General features: G+C 35.9%; 1 protein-coding gene across 1 annotated transcript in view; it reads right to left on the bottom strand.

The window, feature by feature from the left end:
• LOC137616697 (aconitate hydratase, mitochondrial-like) overlaps window positions 1-4,551 on the bottom strand; it is a 46,166-nt gene extending 41,615 nt beyond the window's left edge. The window contains exon 1 of the mRNA XM_068346692.1: window positions 4,431-4,551. Within this exon, the coding sequence (XP_068202793.1) occupies window positions 4,431-4,463 (33 nt within the window). The 5' untranslated portion in view covers window positions 4,464-4,551. The remainder of the gene's footprint in view (window positions 1-4,430) is intronic.
• Between the last annotated feature and the right edge of the window lie 13,221 nt (window positions 4,552-17,772).

Below are 17,772 nucleotides of genomic sequence, written 5' to 3'. Positions count from 1 at the left end.
TAGGGGTATCGCATGAGGTAGAATCGCGAGCGTAGACTCTGAGCACGTCATCAAAAGGCAAAGGGTGTTGAGAAGGGCATGGAACAGGTCTGGCCTAAGAAGAATGGTAACTAGCCTCCCCTAACTTGTCCAGGGAATCCCATGCAGGGGCAGGCTAACCTACGGCACCTTGTCCTTACCTACCTGAGGGGGTTTTGACCCACTGCTATAGGGTTGCATGTACTACACAATTAGTTTTTGAGTATTTGACGATGGGGTTCAAATAAGCCTTTAAAGAACTGTATTCAATTATGTAAATTCCTGTATCCTAACATTGTCCTCTACTTTTACTTTTACTTTTAGGGTTTATTTCTCACCCTTTCTCACCCTCCATCAGACACTAAGAGTCTGTTCAGAAGGGCCTTGGTGAGTGAAAATAATTTCTATCCAGTTAACATTTTGCTCTGTATCTTTTCAGTTATTTGCTAGCATTGGCATTCAGGCTTAATAGTTTTCAGATCACTATTATAACACTTTCCAAAGAGATAAGTCTTCAGGTTTTTCTTGAAAGCTGCCACATTTTTGCTATTCTTGACATTAAGTGGAAGGTCGTTGAAGAGTCTCGGTGCAGCATAACAAAACATTCTTCCTCCTATTACATGATTCCCACAAATTTCGAATAGTCTACATGGGTCGTCAGCATGTCTAACTCTTACAGCAGCACTAGCAGCTTGAGGGTAGGGGACCAAGCAATCACGAAGATATTTGGGCTTATCACTTGTAAGTGCTTTGTCAGTCAACAAACAAATCTTAAATTTAATTCTAGCCTTAACAGGTATCCAATGTAGATCGATCAGTGCAGGAGTTATTCTATCCCGAGGTTTAATGCCTTTTATCAGTCTAGCCGCCCAGTTTTGCACATTTTGAAATTTTCTTAGTAGAGTATTGGGCAATTTATAGTACAGAGAATTGCAATAATCAAGCCTTGATATTACGTGACTCATCACTAAAATTTTCGTACTGCCCTCTGTTAAATATTTTCTAATAAATGCTATGTTTCTCAGGTGATAGTTACACACTTTCACTGTGTTCACTATTTGATCCCTCATTGACAATTACAATCTATCAGTACACCCAAATTTTTCACAACAGGCACAATCCTAACATCAGCATCACCAATTTTTATACTTTGAAATAACTGGTAATTCTTCAAAGACACCTTTGTGCCAAAAAACATACATTCTGTTTTATCTTGATTTAATTTAAGCTTTTTCCTCTGCATCAATGTTTTTATTTCAGTCATTATCTCATCAATTTTCTTCTTTGTATCTTGAGTTGTTGAAATTGAAAGGTAGAACTGAGTATCATCTGCATACAGTTTAAACTTAACCCTATAATTGCATCTAAGCCTTTCTACACTTTGAGAAATTAGTTAATATACAATACTTTACATTCTAGTAAAACTGGAATTAGCAATAAGTATTAGATGAGTGCTGGCTATTTTGGCATTTTTCTCCATACTACTAATGGGGGCTCGGGCATAATAACTTCCCTATCGATTGACTAAAATGTGAGCATCACTTCATTTTCCAAGTTCATTATTCACTTTAGAGGCTAATTGTTTGTTATTGCACAAGCTTTGTTTGCATTTACTTTTGGCAGCTTGCTGTTTTTTTGTATGACATAATTATTAGCAGGCTTTTTTAACTCATTAAAAGCTTCTAGATATAAATTACAGGTAATTCTAATACACTACAGTACTCCAATAATGGTCCACGCAGATGGTGTGCACAGTACATCCATGTAGGACTACCGCTTGGCAGAAAAGAGAGCAAAGAGATGTTTATTTCCTAGCGCAGCAAAACACAGCGGAGATAACACCATTTGAGGGACGCAATGTTAATAATAGATAATTAAGATACTTTAATTTCACGCCATGTATATAAACCATAATGTATGGGTAATATATAATACTTTACTCACTAGCAAAACTGGAATTCGCTATAAGAAATGGATGAGTGCTGACTAGTTTGGCCTTTTTCTCTAAAGGTTTAATGGGGGCTGGGAAATAACTTATGTATCGGTCAATTCAATGTGAAGTCTTTTACTCACACTGAGTCCATTGTTTACATTTGTAAGATTGATGGCGAGTCATTGCGCATGCACTGTACGCATTAGCATTTCTCTTTTTTGTATGATGTAATCCGTACCTGCCTTTTTTAACTAATTACGATCTTCCAATATTTATGCACAAGTTGCAGTTGTTCTACAACAGCCCTTTTTTCCAACTCTCCCCTTCAGTTCCACAAGACTATCCTCACATAAAGACATCTCCAAGAGTTAAGTACATTCTAAATTTTTGAAATTGTGTAATACCTATTTCGGTACAGTATTCAATCATATTGGAAACTATCTCTCAGTATACAGCATAGCTATTGTTGTTCATGAGAAAGTAAAAAATATTCCCAAAATAATGATCCATGGGCTTGCGAGTGCCGCTCAACATGTACAGTACTGCTTACCAGAACATAGGAGCAGTGATGTAATGTTAATTTTGCTAGAGCAGCGAACTACAGCAAAGCAAAAATCATTAAAAGGACGTTTAGTGAATCATGGATAATTATAATACTATAATTTCCCACCACTTACACGAACCATATATTTTTCCAACTGGTTATCCTGTGTTTATTTTGCATTTCTGACCATTCTTGTTTCTGCAAGTGACTTGTTTTGGGCATTTCCCATCCATAAACCCTAGTTTCCCACTGGGGTCCCACATAATTGTCGTTACATAAGGTGGTCCAAAACTCATGAGTGATTTGCCCCAATAATCATGGCCCATAAAGCATAAAACACAAGATAGCGAGTATGAAAAATACATGGCTCATATATTTAACTAGAATTTAAAGTATATATTTAACGACAGTTTCCCACTAGGAGCCCCCTTAATTGTCATATTGGGGAAAGGTAGGTCAACTCATGAACGGGTAATTTGCCTCAATATTTATGTTCAGAATTGAATAAAACATAAGATAAAATTTATGGGTCATGTATTTGGCTAGAAATTAAAGAGCGTCTACAACGGGCAAGTAAAATGAGAAAAATTAAATGAAAAACACTGCTAATGTTAGCATGATATGTTAACATTTGATCTACATTACACATTGGCAGCACTGGTTACTGTATTTTTTCATGAGACATAGTCTTTGCAATGGCACCTCCAAAGTTAATCCAGCTATACTGTTTTGTATTTTCCTCCGTTTATTATACATTCAAGAAAGTAATGTATAGAGAAGAAAAGGCTTGTTTTACGATTATAAATTGTTTCCCAGTATGTTTTCCCCACCCAAAACCCCGAGTTCCCACTGGGGGTCCCCCATTATAGTAGGATATAGATATATATATATATATTTCTGAAATTATTCATTTGCGACGGGAATGAGTGTCATTTTCGAAGAGCGTAATTTTTTCTATAAGAAAAAGAAGTTTTTTTTCCTAGGTTACATTGCCCTGTAATACACTACAATAATACCGAAATTAAAGTATTAAATAGCACCAGTACGGAATTCAGCAACCTAACAGTACCAACCAAACTCGGCTGAATCCCTTTCAGGCTGGGAGGAGCAAAGAGAAGAAAAGTACCCTATTATTCTTTTTTTAGTGTCAACTACCCACCAAATTTGATTACATGCCTTGGTAAATAGATACAGATATTTACCCCAACTTTACCTAATTTAAAGCCCTACCTTCCCAACGTGAATGTAGTAGTTCATTGGGACAGGCTAGGCTAAGAATACAGTCGTATAAGGGAGGGGGGTCGCAGTGGGGCATAGCCACCCCGGTATTTAGGTAGGTAAGAAGGTATTACAGCGCTGTACTTACGGTAGGGGAAACCTTAGGTTAGGTGATGATCTTATATCTGCCTTGTAAACTGTGGTCTTCCAGTCTGTCCCAACTAAGTACAAAGGCTCCCAAAAAGATCTTTGCTCAAGTCTACACATCTTCGGAGAAAATGGTGGTCTTGGGTACATGCAGCATAAAATAACCAGTGCCAAATGAATAGACGGTGCCATCATTTGCCTACAGTCTACCGTACGTTGGCAGTTTCCATTCAACTTTCATAAAATTGAGTAGATTAGGCCAAGCCTCCGTGTTTCGTAAGATTCGGGTATATAAATAGAATGATTATTGTACTAAACGTACCCACAATGTGTTAGGCGTATAAACTGGATTAACAATTAAAGATAAATATAACCCGAGAGAAAGTTGCGTCATTGGCACATCATCCGCCGGCCAGTCAGCTGATTGATCACAACAGGAAAATCGTTATAAAATACTTATTTGAGAATATTCGAAAAATTCGCACCTTAGGTGTATCTATCTGTGGTTTATTCATGCATCCACGATACGAAAATTACCCCTATTAAATGTGAATTGTTAATTTTGCTTACCCCAGATAGGCCACTGGCTAACCTGAGCGCCATGGTTACTTTCAGACGACTATAGTCTGTAGAGGACGGATGGTGCTGCCATCTATCGGCCTTCTACAGAATCATCAAAATCTTGTTTTTTTTATTATGGATGCCCAATTTGTTTGTTTGTTTTAATGGTGATTATTTTCCTCATTTCAGTAATCATTTAACGTAATTAATTTCTATTCTAATAATTATATAGTGCCAATTAACCTAGTTTTTTTCTTGTAATGGTACTCTTACCCAAATATTCGATTGTATACGATGCCATACGGCCACATTAGCCGGCAACTTTGAATAAATTACAGCCAGATCGGCCGACTTTACCCAAAGGATACTAATATTTGCAACAAAGATTTAGACGAATATCAATATTTTTTGCTACTATAAATAATAGAAATTGTCTCCTAGTAGAAGTTCAAAGTAAAGAGGATAGTTTACCTGGTCTTATCACACATTATTATTATTATTATTATTATTATTATTATTATTATTATTATTATTATTATTATTATAATTAACTGAGCTAAAACCCTAATTGGAAAAGCAGGATGCTATAAGCCCAAAGGCTTCAACCTGAGAAACATAGCATTTATTAGAAAATATTTAACAGAGGGCAGTACAAAAATTTTAGTGATGAGTCATGTAATATCAAGGCTTGATTATTGCAATTCTCTGTACTACAAATTGCCCAATACACTACTAAGAAAGCTTCAAAATGTGCAAAACCGGGCGGCTAGACTGATAAAAGGCATTAAATTTCGGGAGAGAATAACTCCTGCACTGATCGATCTACATTGGTTACCTGTTAAGGCTAGAATTGAATTTAAAATTTGCTTGTTGACTCACAAAGCACTTACAAGTGATAAGCCTAAATATCTTCGTGATTGTTTGGTCCCCTACCCTGAAGCTACCAGCGCCGCTGTAAGAGTTAGACATGCAGATGACCCACATAGACTATTCGAAATTAGTGTGAATCATGCAATAGGAGGAAGAACGTTTTGTTATGCTGCACCGAGACTCTTTAACGACCTTCCACTCGATGTCAAGAATAGCACAAATGTGGCAGCCTTCAAGAAAAACCTGAAGACTTATCTTTTTAGAAAGTGTTATAATAGTGACCTGAAAACTATTAAGCCTGAATACAAATGCTAGCGAAATAACTGATAACGATACAGAGCAAAATATTAACTGGAAAGGAATTATTTTTTCACACACCAAGGCCCGCCTGAACAGACCTTTAGTGTTTGATGGAGGGCAAGAAATAAACCCCTAAAAGTAGTAAGTAAGTAAGTAGGGAAAAATAGCCCAGCGAGGAAATGATATAAATAAACTAAAAGAGAAGTACTGGACAATTAGAATAAAACATTTTAGTTTGTATGCTCCTTATTTTCACTAGTTTTTCTCTTTTCACCCACATTTGTTGCGGGACACTTTTCTGTGTTTTCAATAACCCCTCCATCTGATACACGTCCGTTTGTCCCTATGTCAGCCATGGTGAATTCATAGTTTGCATTAACAACTCCCAATAAAACAAGGCTGTTGTAGCCCTTGTAGTTCCAAAAATATGATCCACAATCTGGTGGTGCCGTGATGCGTACATGTTTTCCATCGACAGCTCCGACACAATTCGGGAAGTTCCATCTTGACTCAAACTCTCGTGCAATAATTTGCCACTCAGCCACTGAGGTAGGAAACTGAAATAAAATAAAATGAATTATATATATATGTATATATATACATAATGTGTGTATGTGTGAATATACACACATATATTCATACATACATAGGCCTACATACAATTAGTTTCATTTTATGTATCTTTACTTTCAGATTGAAGAAGGGGATGAAATGGAAAATGTTAAAGCCAGCACGAGCCACCAGGAATGTCCTCGCAAACGTCTCTCTAAATCTGAACAAATATTGGAAACAGTTGCAAGAAAACTTGATGAATCAGTAAATACAGATATGTCTGGTATGGATAACTTCGGAAAATACGTCACACGTAGGATACTTGCAATGGACCTGCGAACTTCAATAATAGCTAGAAAAATCATAACTGATGTACTTTTTGAGGCAGAGATGGGGAATTTAAATTCTTCATCTCGAGTAGTTATAACACACCAAGAGCCGGTACCATTACCAATGCCTTCAAATAACTCTGTGAATAGTTACTGCAGTAACAGCAGTAGTAATACAAATGACTCCGGGATAACTCAGTACTTTTCAAATTTTCAACCTTAGGATATAGCATATGTCCTACGTTTACTTAGTATATGTTTTATTTTTCTCATTTTTACCAAGCTTACTATAATATATGTTACTGCATTTCAGGTGTCATATGTTATCAATAAACCTTTACAAATATACAACTCTTACAAATTATTCATTACCTTTAGATAGTCTTTGCGAAGTACCTTGTAAATAGCAGCACATGTGTCTGGTATGATAGATGACAAAGAGCTGGTGGAAATGATGGCAGAATATTTTAGATCATTAAGTGACCTTCTTGTTGCTAAATAGCGTAAAGTGACACTCAGTCTTTCATGTGGAGTTATGGCCTTCCGCATAGTTGTATCTTCATAAGTAATGAAAGGGCTGACACGATTCAGTAGATCAATGTAAGTGTCTTCATCCATACGCAAATAATTGCGCCAGTCATCTGGCTCTAATCTTAAAGCAACAAGCAAGTTGGTGTGAGAAAATTTCTCTCTTTTCAGTAGTCAATCCTTCGTCCACTTTGATCTTTTTTTTTCTTCTTAGTGCCACTGCTAAAGCAATGGCTATCAAATCGTCCTGGTCGAGAGACATGCTGACGTTGTTTTTAGCACGAAGCACACTGAGTGACTGAGGCTCGATGTACTGTCTGAAAGCTCTTCGAGCCGTTCTACAAGTAGGCTCGACAACCGGGCTCGACGAGCTGCTCGGCCGTGTAAACCCCGCTTTATATAAACTATTAACAACGTCAAAAACAGATATATCCTATATAAACAATAAAAAGACTCATGTCAGCCTGGTCAACATAAAAACATTTGCTCCAACTTTGAACTTTTCAAGTTCTACTGATTCAACTACCCGATTAGGAAGATCATTCCACAACTTGGTCACAGCTGGAATAAAACTTCTAGAATACTGTGTAGTATTGAGCCTCATGATGGAGAAGGCCTGGCTATTAGAATTAAATGCCTGCCTAGTATTACGAACAGGATAGAATTGTCCAAGGAGATCTGAATGTAAAGGATGGTCAGAGTTATGAAAAATATTATGCAACATACATAATGAACTATAAAAAAAAGTCAATATCTTTTAGCGATGCACATTTGCACCGACTCGCAGCGGTGCCCTTTTAGCTCGGAAAAGTTTCCTGATCGCTGATTGGTTAGACACTCGCAGCGGTGCCCTTTTAGCTCGGAAAAGTTTCCTGATAGCTGATTGGTTGGACGAGATAATTCTAACCAATCACCGATCAGGAAACTTTTCCGAGCTAAAAGGGCACCGCTGCGAGTCTGTGCAAATCTGCCTCGATAAAAGAAATAGACTATAAATGCATGGGTTTAATTACTCCAACATTTAATATGGCATCATAATACTTCCTTATATGTTCAGGTATACTACATTCTTTGACTATTATAATCATCCTGGTATTCACTCTCCTTCTCCTCATTCCAGATCTCTGATATCCTATTTTCATGTGTATTGTAGACTGTTTCCCAGAATTTTATTAATTCTATTTTAGCCGCTTCATCTGATAGTTTATTTTCTGTATCACCATATAATTGCATTGCCTCGCTTTTCATTTCGTTTCTATTTCTTTATTTGTTTATATTTTCCCATAGTTTATTATTTCTATCATCTCATATCCCTCTGGTTTTCTTTTTGTCATATATTATAGTCTTTCACTGATATTTGTACTTATTTCTTATGATTGTATTTTTCTTCTAATTATGTTTTAACCTAATAACCTTTCCATTTCTCTTTTTTCCTATTATTACTATTATTATTATTATTATTATTATTATTATTATTATTATTATTATTATTATTATTATTATTATTTTTATTATTATTATTATTATTATTATTATTATTATTATTACTTGTTTTAACCTAATAGCCTTTCCATTTCTCTTTTTTTTCCTATTATTATTATTACTATTATTATTATTACTTGCTAGGCTATTAAGTTCCTTTCTTTCCTTGATTTTTCTCCTTATTTCCTCGATTACCCAAGGTTATTCTTTAGTCTTCCCATCATTTGCTACCTTTCTCCTATGCGTTTTAGTCAATTGCTCTTGTTTCATCTCTGCCATCGTTATGTTTAGCTCTTCAATGTTTTTAGACATCCTTGCCAACAAGTTTTCTCTCTATGGATTTCTCGTATTCGTCTATATCTTTTGTGTCTTTGCTATACGTAATTTCTTCCCACTTCCCTTTATAGTAGTTATTTTTTCTATTTATTGGTTTTTAATTCTAATTCTACTGTTATTAAGTTATGGTCTGACATGTCTAATAGTGTTTTGTCTTCCTTTATTTCCATGTATTTAAATTGTTTATAGAACATATCATTTGCAAGGACAAGATCAATAGCACTATACTGGTCTTGTCTATTCCACGTGTATAATCTTGAACACATTTCATCTACATTTGATAATGTTAGTTTGTGGCACGGTCCAGATATAATTTGATAAAGTATAGAAAACCTCAAGGACAACCATGCAGGGAGGCCCTAAGAAAACAAATGAAAGTTGTAACTTACTAAAATATTTTCCAAAGGTAAAATGTTGTTTTATTTACATTGACTGTGTGATAGATCTACGTTCTTAATGGGTCTCGCCAACACTAAGCCCCTTCAGATGACGTAGGTGCGCAGAAGAGGCTTAAAATCGGTATGCTGTCTGGCTGACCTGGTATATCTGGACCGTGGCTTGTGGTTACTCATCCAATCGAACACCATATTCCATTACTGTCAACTCGTTGGTGTCCCAGAAATCCCTAATACCAGTACAGATGTTTTTCCTGCCTTCTGTATTACCCTTTCACATTCTGCTTTTAATTCTTCATCTCTTTTCTATCTTCTTCTACATTTCCTGCTGCGAAATATACTAGTATTATCTGAAATATTAAGCTGGAGACTTTGCATTTTTCCATTATTACATCGCTGTATTTTGTTTTAATTTCCTCTACTTCAGTGTTGTAATTTTTAGAAAATCAACATTAACCCACCGCCCTTTTTGTCTTTAAATTCCCTTCTTTTTTTTTTCTAACTTTAACAGACCTTCACTTGTTTGTATTTTATTGAATATTTAACAGGCATATCTTTATACGCTGATTAAGTTTTTTATTCAAAATTATAAATTTTCTACTGTGTAGTGCTTGAATTTGCTTCTTGACGAAAATTGTCATTTCTTACTAGTTCTCTTCTCTTTATGTACCACCCTTGCTCTCCATTTTCTTATATATATATATATATATATGTATGTATATATATATATATATATACATAGACAGACACATGCATATATATATATACATATATATACATAGACAGACACACACAGACACATGCATATATATATATACATATATATAGGCATATATATATATATATATACATAGACAGACACACACAGACACATGCATATATATATATATATACATGTGTAATGATTAGAATAGTTAATATTACATGTTTAAAACAAATGACGTAATATGTCATGTTGGTTGGAGGAGCTAACCCTGGGATTTGCTGTAGTCATTCAAATCGTAAACAGGACATACAATGCAAACCTATGCAAACCTCGGCAAATTGACATTCTTCTTAAACGTCAACACATTGTCTCAGCGTGTGAAAGTTTGTGACGTCACCGGATGCAGGTGTCTTCCGAGTTTGTGACGTGTCTAAAGTAAACTAAGCATACGATATCTGTGATATCGATAATTTAGTCAGTTCATATCTATACTTCACCAGAATTGGTCATCTGGACCAACCCAGCTTCCTCCAGTGATGGAGATGTTTAACTCTGTTGTTTTTATAGAATAGATACTTAAAAACTATAAAGATGTATTCAGTTAATCCATTTTCATACATCTGAAACAACACTTACTCAATGTGTGCTTATAACAGTAGCACGCCAATAAATGGTGGCAGCGATTAAACTCTAAGACAGCGGTTAAACTCTAAGAATTAGAGAAAAATCTTCAAGACTTCAAAATAATAGCTGTAAAACCAGAGAAATATCTTCAAGACTTCAACATAAAAGCTGTAAAACCAGAGAAAGATCTTCAAGACTTCAAAATAAAAGCTGTAAAACCTGAGAAAGATCTTCAAGAACTCAACATTATCTACAAGAATCTACAATTTTGACTAAGTCCAACGAAACAGCTAACATCAACATATGTTAGAATACAACCTGAATCTTCAATCAACATTCTAGGAAACCCAAGGACTGGCGTTCAACAATTGCAAGACATATCCAGGAAGAACTACATTCAACAAGAAACTAGAACGAGACATCGCTAACAAAACATCAAGAGAGAGAGAGAGAGAGAGGACGTGTCGACTTCATATATAAGCTAAGTACAGATATTTTGAATTCATTCCAGTTTGGGCAGTGAAGTGTAGTTATCACAAGTCGTTAGTCGATTATTACTGGGGTGAGTGAATTGCTAATCTTTGTTATAGGAAACTCCGAATTCTCATTTAGAATTTTTCTTTCTTTGTGCTAATTCCTTTTTCTTTCATAAATTCTTGGGGAAATGTTTTGGGATTAGTAACATTGTTGGGGGAATTTTATTATACATATGCGTTTACGCAGTGGGCGTCTGTACTCATATAGATATTTTGATAGAATTGCAAGGGGTCAAAGAGATAGAAAAAAAAAATACAGCAGTCATGGCTCCTCCTGTCAGCCCTACCCCTGGACCTAGTGGTGTAGGCCAGACTAATCCTCCTCCAATTGTGACGCTTGTAAATGCCAGGTCAGCAATCCTTCCTTTTCAAGGTCGGGTCAACGGGTTCTTGCCACAAAATGTGGAGTCATGGATTTCATCCGTTGATGCCCATTTAAATGCCAAACAAATCGTAGATCCTTTTGTACAATTACAAGAAGCTAAAAGTTTTATAGATTTTTCTAAGGGGGATGCGAGTGCATATTTAAGAGGTGTTTCATTTCAAGAAGCAGTTACTTGGGATGATTTCAAAGTTAGGTTACGCGCGATCTATGGGGGTGAGGAAGCCTTGGATGTAGTGTTAACGTTACGAAATACACTTAATCAAGCCACTAGGAATCGGCTTAATGTTATTGAGAGAGCAGCTCTCATAGCTGATAGGCTTAACGAATATCAGGACATTTTAGGTAATTCCACTTGGGTTACTAACGATAACATCTCCGTGAAAGATTTTTTACGATTAATGTATTTAACTTGCATGACACTTATGTTGCCTGAAGCTTTAGTGCGGTGTTTTGATAAGAAGTTAACGCCTGCAAGTACGGAATTGGATGTCTATAAACAGATAAAGAAACACATGTCCAAGTGTCCAGATCTCGATCCCGTGTTAACTCAAGTTTTTGCAAAGAATGAAACAAAACCACAAACAGTGAACGTAGTTAACAGTCCAGTAGCGGGAGTGACGTGTTACAACTGCAAACGTCAAGGTCACATAAGCGCAGACTGTAGAACGAAATTTTGCTCAATTCACAACACAGCAACACATTCTTATAGTCAATGTTACTCGCGTAAGACACAACAATATCCCAGAAATACACAGTCAATTCCACAGTCAGTTCCATATGGAAATAAAAAGAAATATCCTCATTTTAACAATAAGAAGAAACAACCAAATGTCAATGCGGTTCAGAGTCCGAAACAAACAAACACTTCTTCAAATATCGCTGAGCCTGGGCCGTCAAACCAGACCTCGCAAGGTCAGACTAATTTTCAGAATGTGCAGAGCAAAGCAAATACCACATAGTTAACTCTAGAGGGGAAGAGAGTGATGTTGGGTCAAGGTCATTCATGTCAACATCAATAGTATTGAATAATCAATTTAATGTTTTATCAGATAATTGTGAGACAATAGATTTTCCTATGAAACACACGGCCGAATTAAGTAAAACAGTGCATGCTCCCGTAGATTTGCAACGAATTCATACAATAATAAGCCAAAATGAGTTACGGCCAACCTTATATGCTGTAAATTTAGAACACAAATCCTTTACGTTATTTTTTTACTCTGGTAGTCCACGTAATATTATGGATTTGAAGACGCATCATTTGTTGTTTTCGAACTTTCCGATTGAAAAATCAGGAATTAGACTTTCAGGTATAGGAAATAATGAATTAAACGTCATAGGCATAACTCATATTCAGTTCAGAGTCGGTAATCGCACGTTTGCCGATACATTTGTTGTTGTAAAAAACATTAATATGTATCCAGCTGTAATTATAGGATACCCATCTATGGGAAATCAAAACATTATCGTAGCTCCTGCCAAGCACGGCGTGTATATCAAAGGGAAATTCTATAAGTCTTCTAATACCTTAAAATCAGTTTTGGATAAAAAGGAGACGACAAATGTAACCGTAACGTACGTTGAAGAACCAATAACTTGTCTCACTAATAAAGAAATAATATACGCGACCCAGCAGAATTCTCGTTCACCCGTAATATCATCTTGCACGCAATCTATCGAACCAAACATGCCTTCGAATTTAATAGTGCAAATAAAGAAAACACTACCGGGATCTGAAATATTAATCCTTTCCGATACTTTGAAAACTAACGGATTGTCTGTCACACAAGCTATTTATACAGTAGGCTCACATCAGCAATGTAATATCGAAGTCTTTAATCATTTAAATAACACTTTAGTAATTCACAAAAATCAACATATCTTGGATGTAGAAGTTTATAAACATCGTATTCTTACCGTTGCTGAAATCAATCACTCTCAATCAGTTGCGGATGAATCCCTTTTGCGATCTATTAAAAATAAAATCAGTAAGGACATTCAAGACGAAGAAATTCAGCAGAAAATTTTTGAACTTTTAACTAAATATCAAGATGTCTTTTCCACTACGGATGGATCCTTAGGAAAAACAGATGTGATCGAGCATCAAATAAGGTTAAAGGACAAGCAGAAAATTATATATGTACCCTCGTACAGACTCCCTATGAAATTCCAGAATGAAATAAATGATGAAGTAGGTAAAATGAGTCATTAGAAAATCAAACAGCCCTTATAATTTTCCTTTAATAGTTGTACCGAAAAAAGATCGAACATGGCGTATCTGCGTCGACTTTCGTCGTCTAAACGAGGAAACGATCCCTGATCGATTCCCAGTGCCATGTACTGACGATATTTTGTCTTTGTTAGGTCAGAATAAATATTTTACCAGTTTGGACTTACTTAAAGGCTTTCACCAGATATCATTAGAAGAAGATAGTATCCCATACACAGCCTTCAGCACAGCCAGGGGACATTATGAATTTTTACGGATGCCTTTTGGTTTACGTTGTGCTCCTATAACATTTACAAGAATGATTAACATAGTGTTTGGAGACTTGTTAGGGGATATATTGCATGCCTATATGGATGATCTTGTAATCTTTTCCAACACCTTAGAAGAACATCTACGTAAGTTAGAACTAGTACTACAGAGATTAAGACAACATAACTTAAGGGTAAAGATTAGTAAGTGTGAATTTTTCAAAACATAATTAATATATTTGGGTTTCATGGTGTCAAGCCAAGGTCTTAAAGTAGTCCATGATAAGGTGTCGGCTATACGTAATTTTCCCATACCTACTAATGTCAAGGGAATACAGCAATTTCTGGGTTGTAGTGGATATTACAGGCGTTTTATACGCAACTATTCAATAATAGCCGCTCCTTTAACTGATCTTACGAAGAAGGGCGTAGATTTCATATGGTCTGAGCAACATCAACAGGCGTTTAATACTTTGAAAGATGAACTGTGTAGTTCTCCTATCTTAAAATTTCCTGACTTCGGTAAGGAATTCTTCATTGCAACAGACGCCTCAGACTTAGGAGTGGGAGGGGTTTTGCTTCAGCAATATGATAAACAGTTTTTCCCGATAGCTTTCTATTCTCGAAAATTGAGAACTTCCGAAAGTAAGTATGCAGTAATAGACAAGGAAGGACTAGCTATTGTTAATTCGCTAGTGCATTTTAAGTTCATAATTTACGGTTATCCCGTTAAGGTTCTTACTGACCATAAACCACTAACAGAGTTCTTTAAAGGCTTCAACCACAGCCCTAAACGAACTCGGTGGCATTTGATCATTCAAGATTTTGGCGCAAGAATCGGGTATTTACCTGGGAAAGCAAATATCATTGCGGATGCATTATCACGCAACCCCGTGTCATCTTGTACGGAGCCTTTAGCTGAATTAATAGATATATCAACATCCATGCCTATTGTAAAAACAATATCTGAACAAGAAGATTTAGGCTGGAGTGCTGAATTGTTACAGACTGAGCAAAGAAAAGATCAGAAAATAGAAACAATTATAAATGCTTTGAAAGGCAATCATAAAGAAAAGGTATATATAAAGTATAAGCAGCAGAATTATATAATCAAAGATAATATTCTGTGTAGGACTGTGACAAGGAAAACCCGCAATACACCACATATAACTAACGACCAGGTAGTAGTACCAATCTCACTTATTTCCACTGTCCTAAATTGGTTGCATTCAAATCCGTTACATGGACACCCTGGGTTCTCATTAATGTCACAGAAAGCCAAATCATTGTTTTATTGGCATACAATACTTACAGATATAAAAAGACACATAGCTAATTGTCGCACATGTCAGGAAAACAAAGGGCATACGAAAACACCTGTCAGCCTAGGAGCTTATCCTGTGCCCAATCAACCCTTTGAAAGAATACATTTAGATTTGTTAACAGGATTTTACGAGTCAGACAGAGGAAATAAGCACCTCTTAGTAATTATAGATGCTTTAACTCGATATACAGAACTAATAGCGCTTAAAACTAAAACTGCGATTGAATGCGCTAGGAAGTTTTACGAGTGTTACATTTGTAAACATGGAATTCCACACATGATAATCTCAGACTCGGGTGGTGAATTTAATAATCACTTTCTTACCTCATTGTGTGAATTCCTCAACATAAAGAAGATTAATACCATGATATATCACCCAGAGTCGAATGGGCTAGTGGAAAGAGCAAATAGGAAGATATTAAATATATTGAGGGTAACACTAGGGGGATCAGACCCCAACTGGGATATTGCAATACCGGCGGCACTGAGTACTCTGAATCATTCATATCATATATCAATTAAAATGTCACCGCATGAAGCATTGTATGGTACCCCAGTTAGAACACCTTTCCATGTATTAACGCCTACAACTAATCTATCAAATCCTTTAAAAGAATGTATAAATGCAAGTATAAGTCGATATGATATCCTTCGAAAGAATTTAGAAGAATCACAAATCATAATGAAAAGGAATCATGATAAAATAGCGAAACCAACTAAAACATATACCGTGGGTGATAACATCTATATTCAAATCAATGTCAGAAAAGGGCTCAACTATAAACTAACACCTAAGTTTGAAGGCCCATTTAACATTTTGGAAACATTAACGGCCAATAGGTTTAGAGTTCAAAACGTATCCCAACCCACGGATGAGAGAATAGTACCATTGGCTCACATAAGAAATTAAAAAGAAAAGAGAGGAAAAGAAGTGAGGGAAAATTTTATTCTGTTTTATGTGATTAAAAGTTTTCTTTTTAATACAGGAGTAATTACATATATTTTTTCTCGTTACAGGTTTCCAAGATGAATTTTTTGTTGTTGGGAGTGATATTCTTCGCTCAGACATTTTTCTCGTATGGGATGAGCTCTAAGACTAAAAATATATATTTCAAATATGGCAATATAGTTGAAAGACAAGAAGACATTTTTATTACAGCAACCAACGTAATTGTAGAAGTGAATATGCAAGCAATTTTTCTTCAAGAGAATGATGTCATTAGCTTAAGAACCGCCATTTCAAGGTTTTCTGCATCATTGGATGAGTTGCATAGAAGACATTTTCATTTGACTACAAAGAGTTTGCTTGGATCAACATTAAAAGTTGCAGAGATGCTATCTGATGACTTGAAAAATAAGACTGACGAGACAGGATCTTTGGCTTATGACCTTTTGATGTGGACTGTAGGACACGAACATAAAGAAAGACGGAATCCGTTTATTTATGCTGCATTAAGCATCTTTGGGTCTGTTGCAAGTTTAGGTTTAGGAATTTCCAATCGTCTTAAAATTAGTAATCAAAATAAGAAAATTGAGTTCTTGACTCATAAAGATGAATTGATTATGTCAGAACTAAGGAATCAGTTAGCTTCAATCAATAAAATTATGGATTTATTAAATGAACATTCAGATAATATCGTTCAAATTATGGAAGTACAGGATTTGTTGGCAACATTAACGTATTATGATTCAAAGATAGATCACATACATAACAGAATTACACATTTCATTGAGAAATCCAAGGATTGTGTAGAAGCTATCACGTTAGCAACTAAAGGTGTATTGTCGCCCCATTTGTTGCCTATAAGTTACTTAAAATTAATTCTGAAGAACGGAAGGGATAAACTAGGCTATGTTCCTTTGTTAGACGAACATAGGTTAGAATTTTATTACAGCCTAATTACAGTAAACGTAGATAATAACAAGATTAGGATTACAATTCCCTTTGATTCTTCTGATGCCTGGCAATCTTACAGGATATCACCATTTCCGACTTTCATGACGAATCACTCAAATCCAGTAATATCCAGTTTGACAGGACACGTATTGATTTCCCCAGACAAGGAAACATATACGGTCATTAAAGACTTAAATCAATTAACTCACTGTTCAGACGCAATGGATAGAAAAATATGTACAGCTGACTCATTTGAATTCCATAAAAACTTAATGGATTCATGCGAGTTAGGTATAGTGCTAGACGGTGCTCTCTCCCATACAAGTGAAAATTGTCTGGATAAGCTTTATCCCTTTGACAATAATGAGTTCAATTGCAGACTGAATAATGGCTCGTGGATACGATACGACAAGGACGGCTTCAATGTATCATGCCCTGACGGATCCACGTCCTTCACACATATCTTCGTCGCAGCAGATGGTTGTGTCGGGACTTCCCCGAATTCCATGGTGACTGGTCTACGGACAATCATCAGAGAACGAGCCTACTTCGCGAACTTCACGTGGACCTCTACAATGCCAGCACTTCCTCTCCTGTACAACGGACATG

Source organism: Palaemon carinicauda, chromosome 22, assembly GCF_036898095.1.
Source record: "Palaemon carinicauda isolate YSFRI2023 chromosome 22, ASM3689809v2, whole genome shotgun sequence".
NCBI classification, from domain to species: Eukaryota; Metazoa; Arthropoda; class Malacostraca; order Decapoda; family Palaemonidae; genus Palaemon; species Palaemon carinicauda.
The sequence above is the reverse complement of the archived record's forward strand: the minus strand, read 5'-3'. Positions and strand labels throughout refer to the sequence as shown.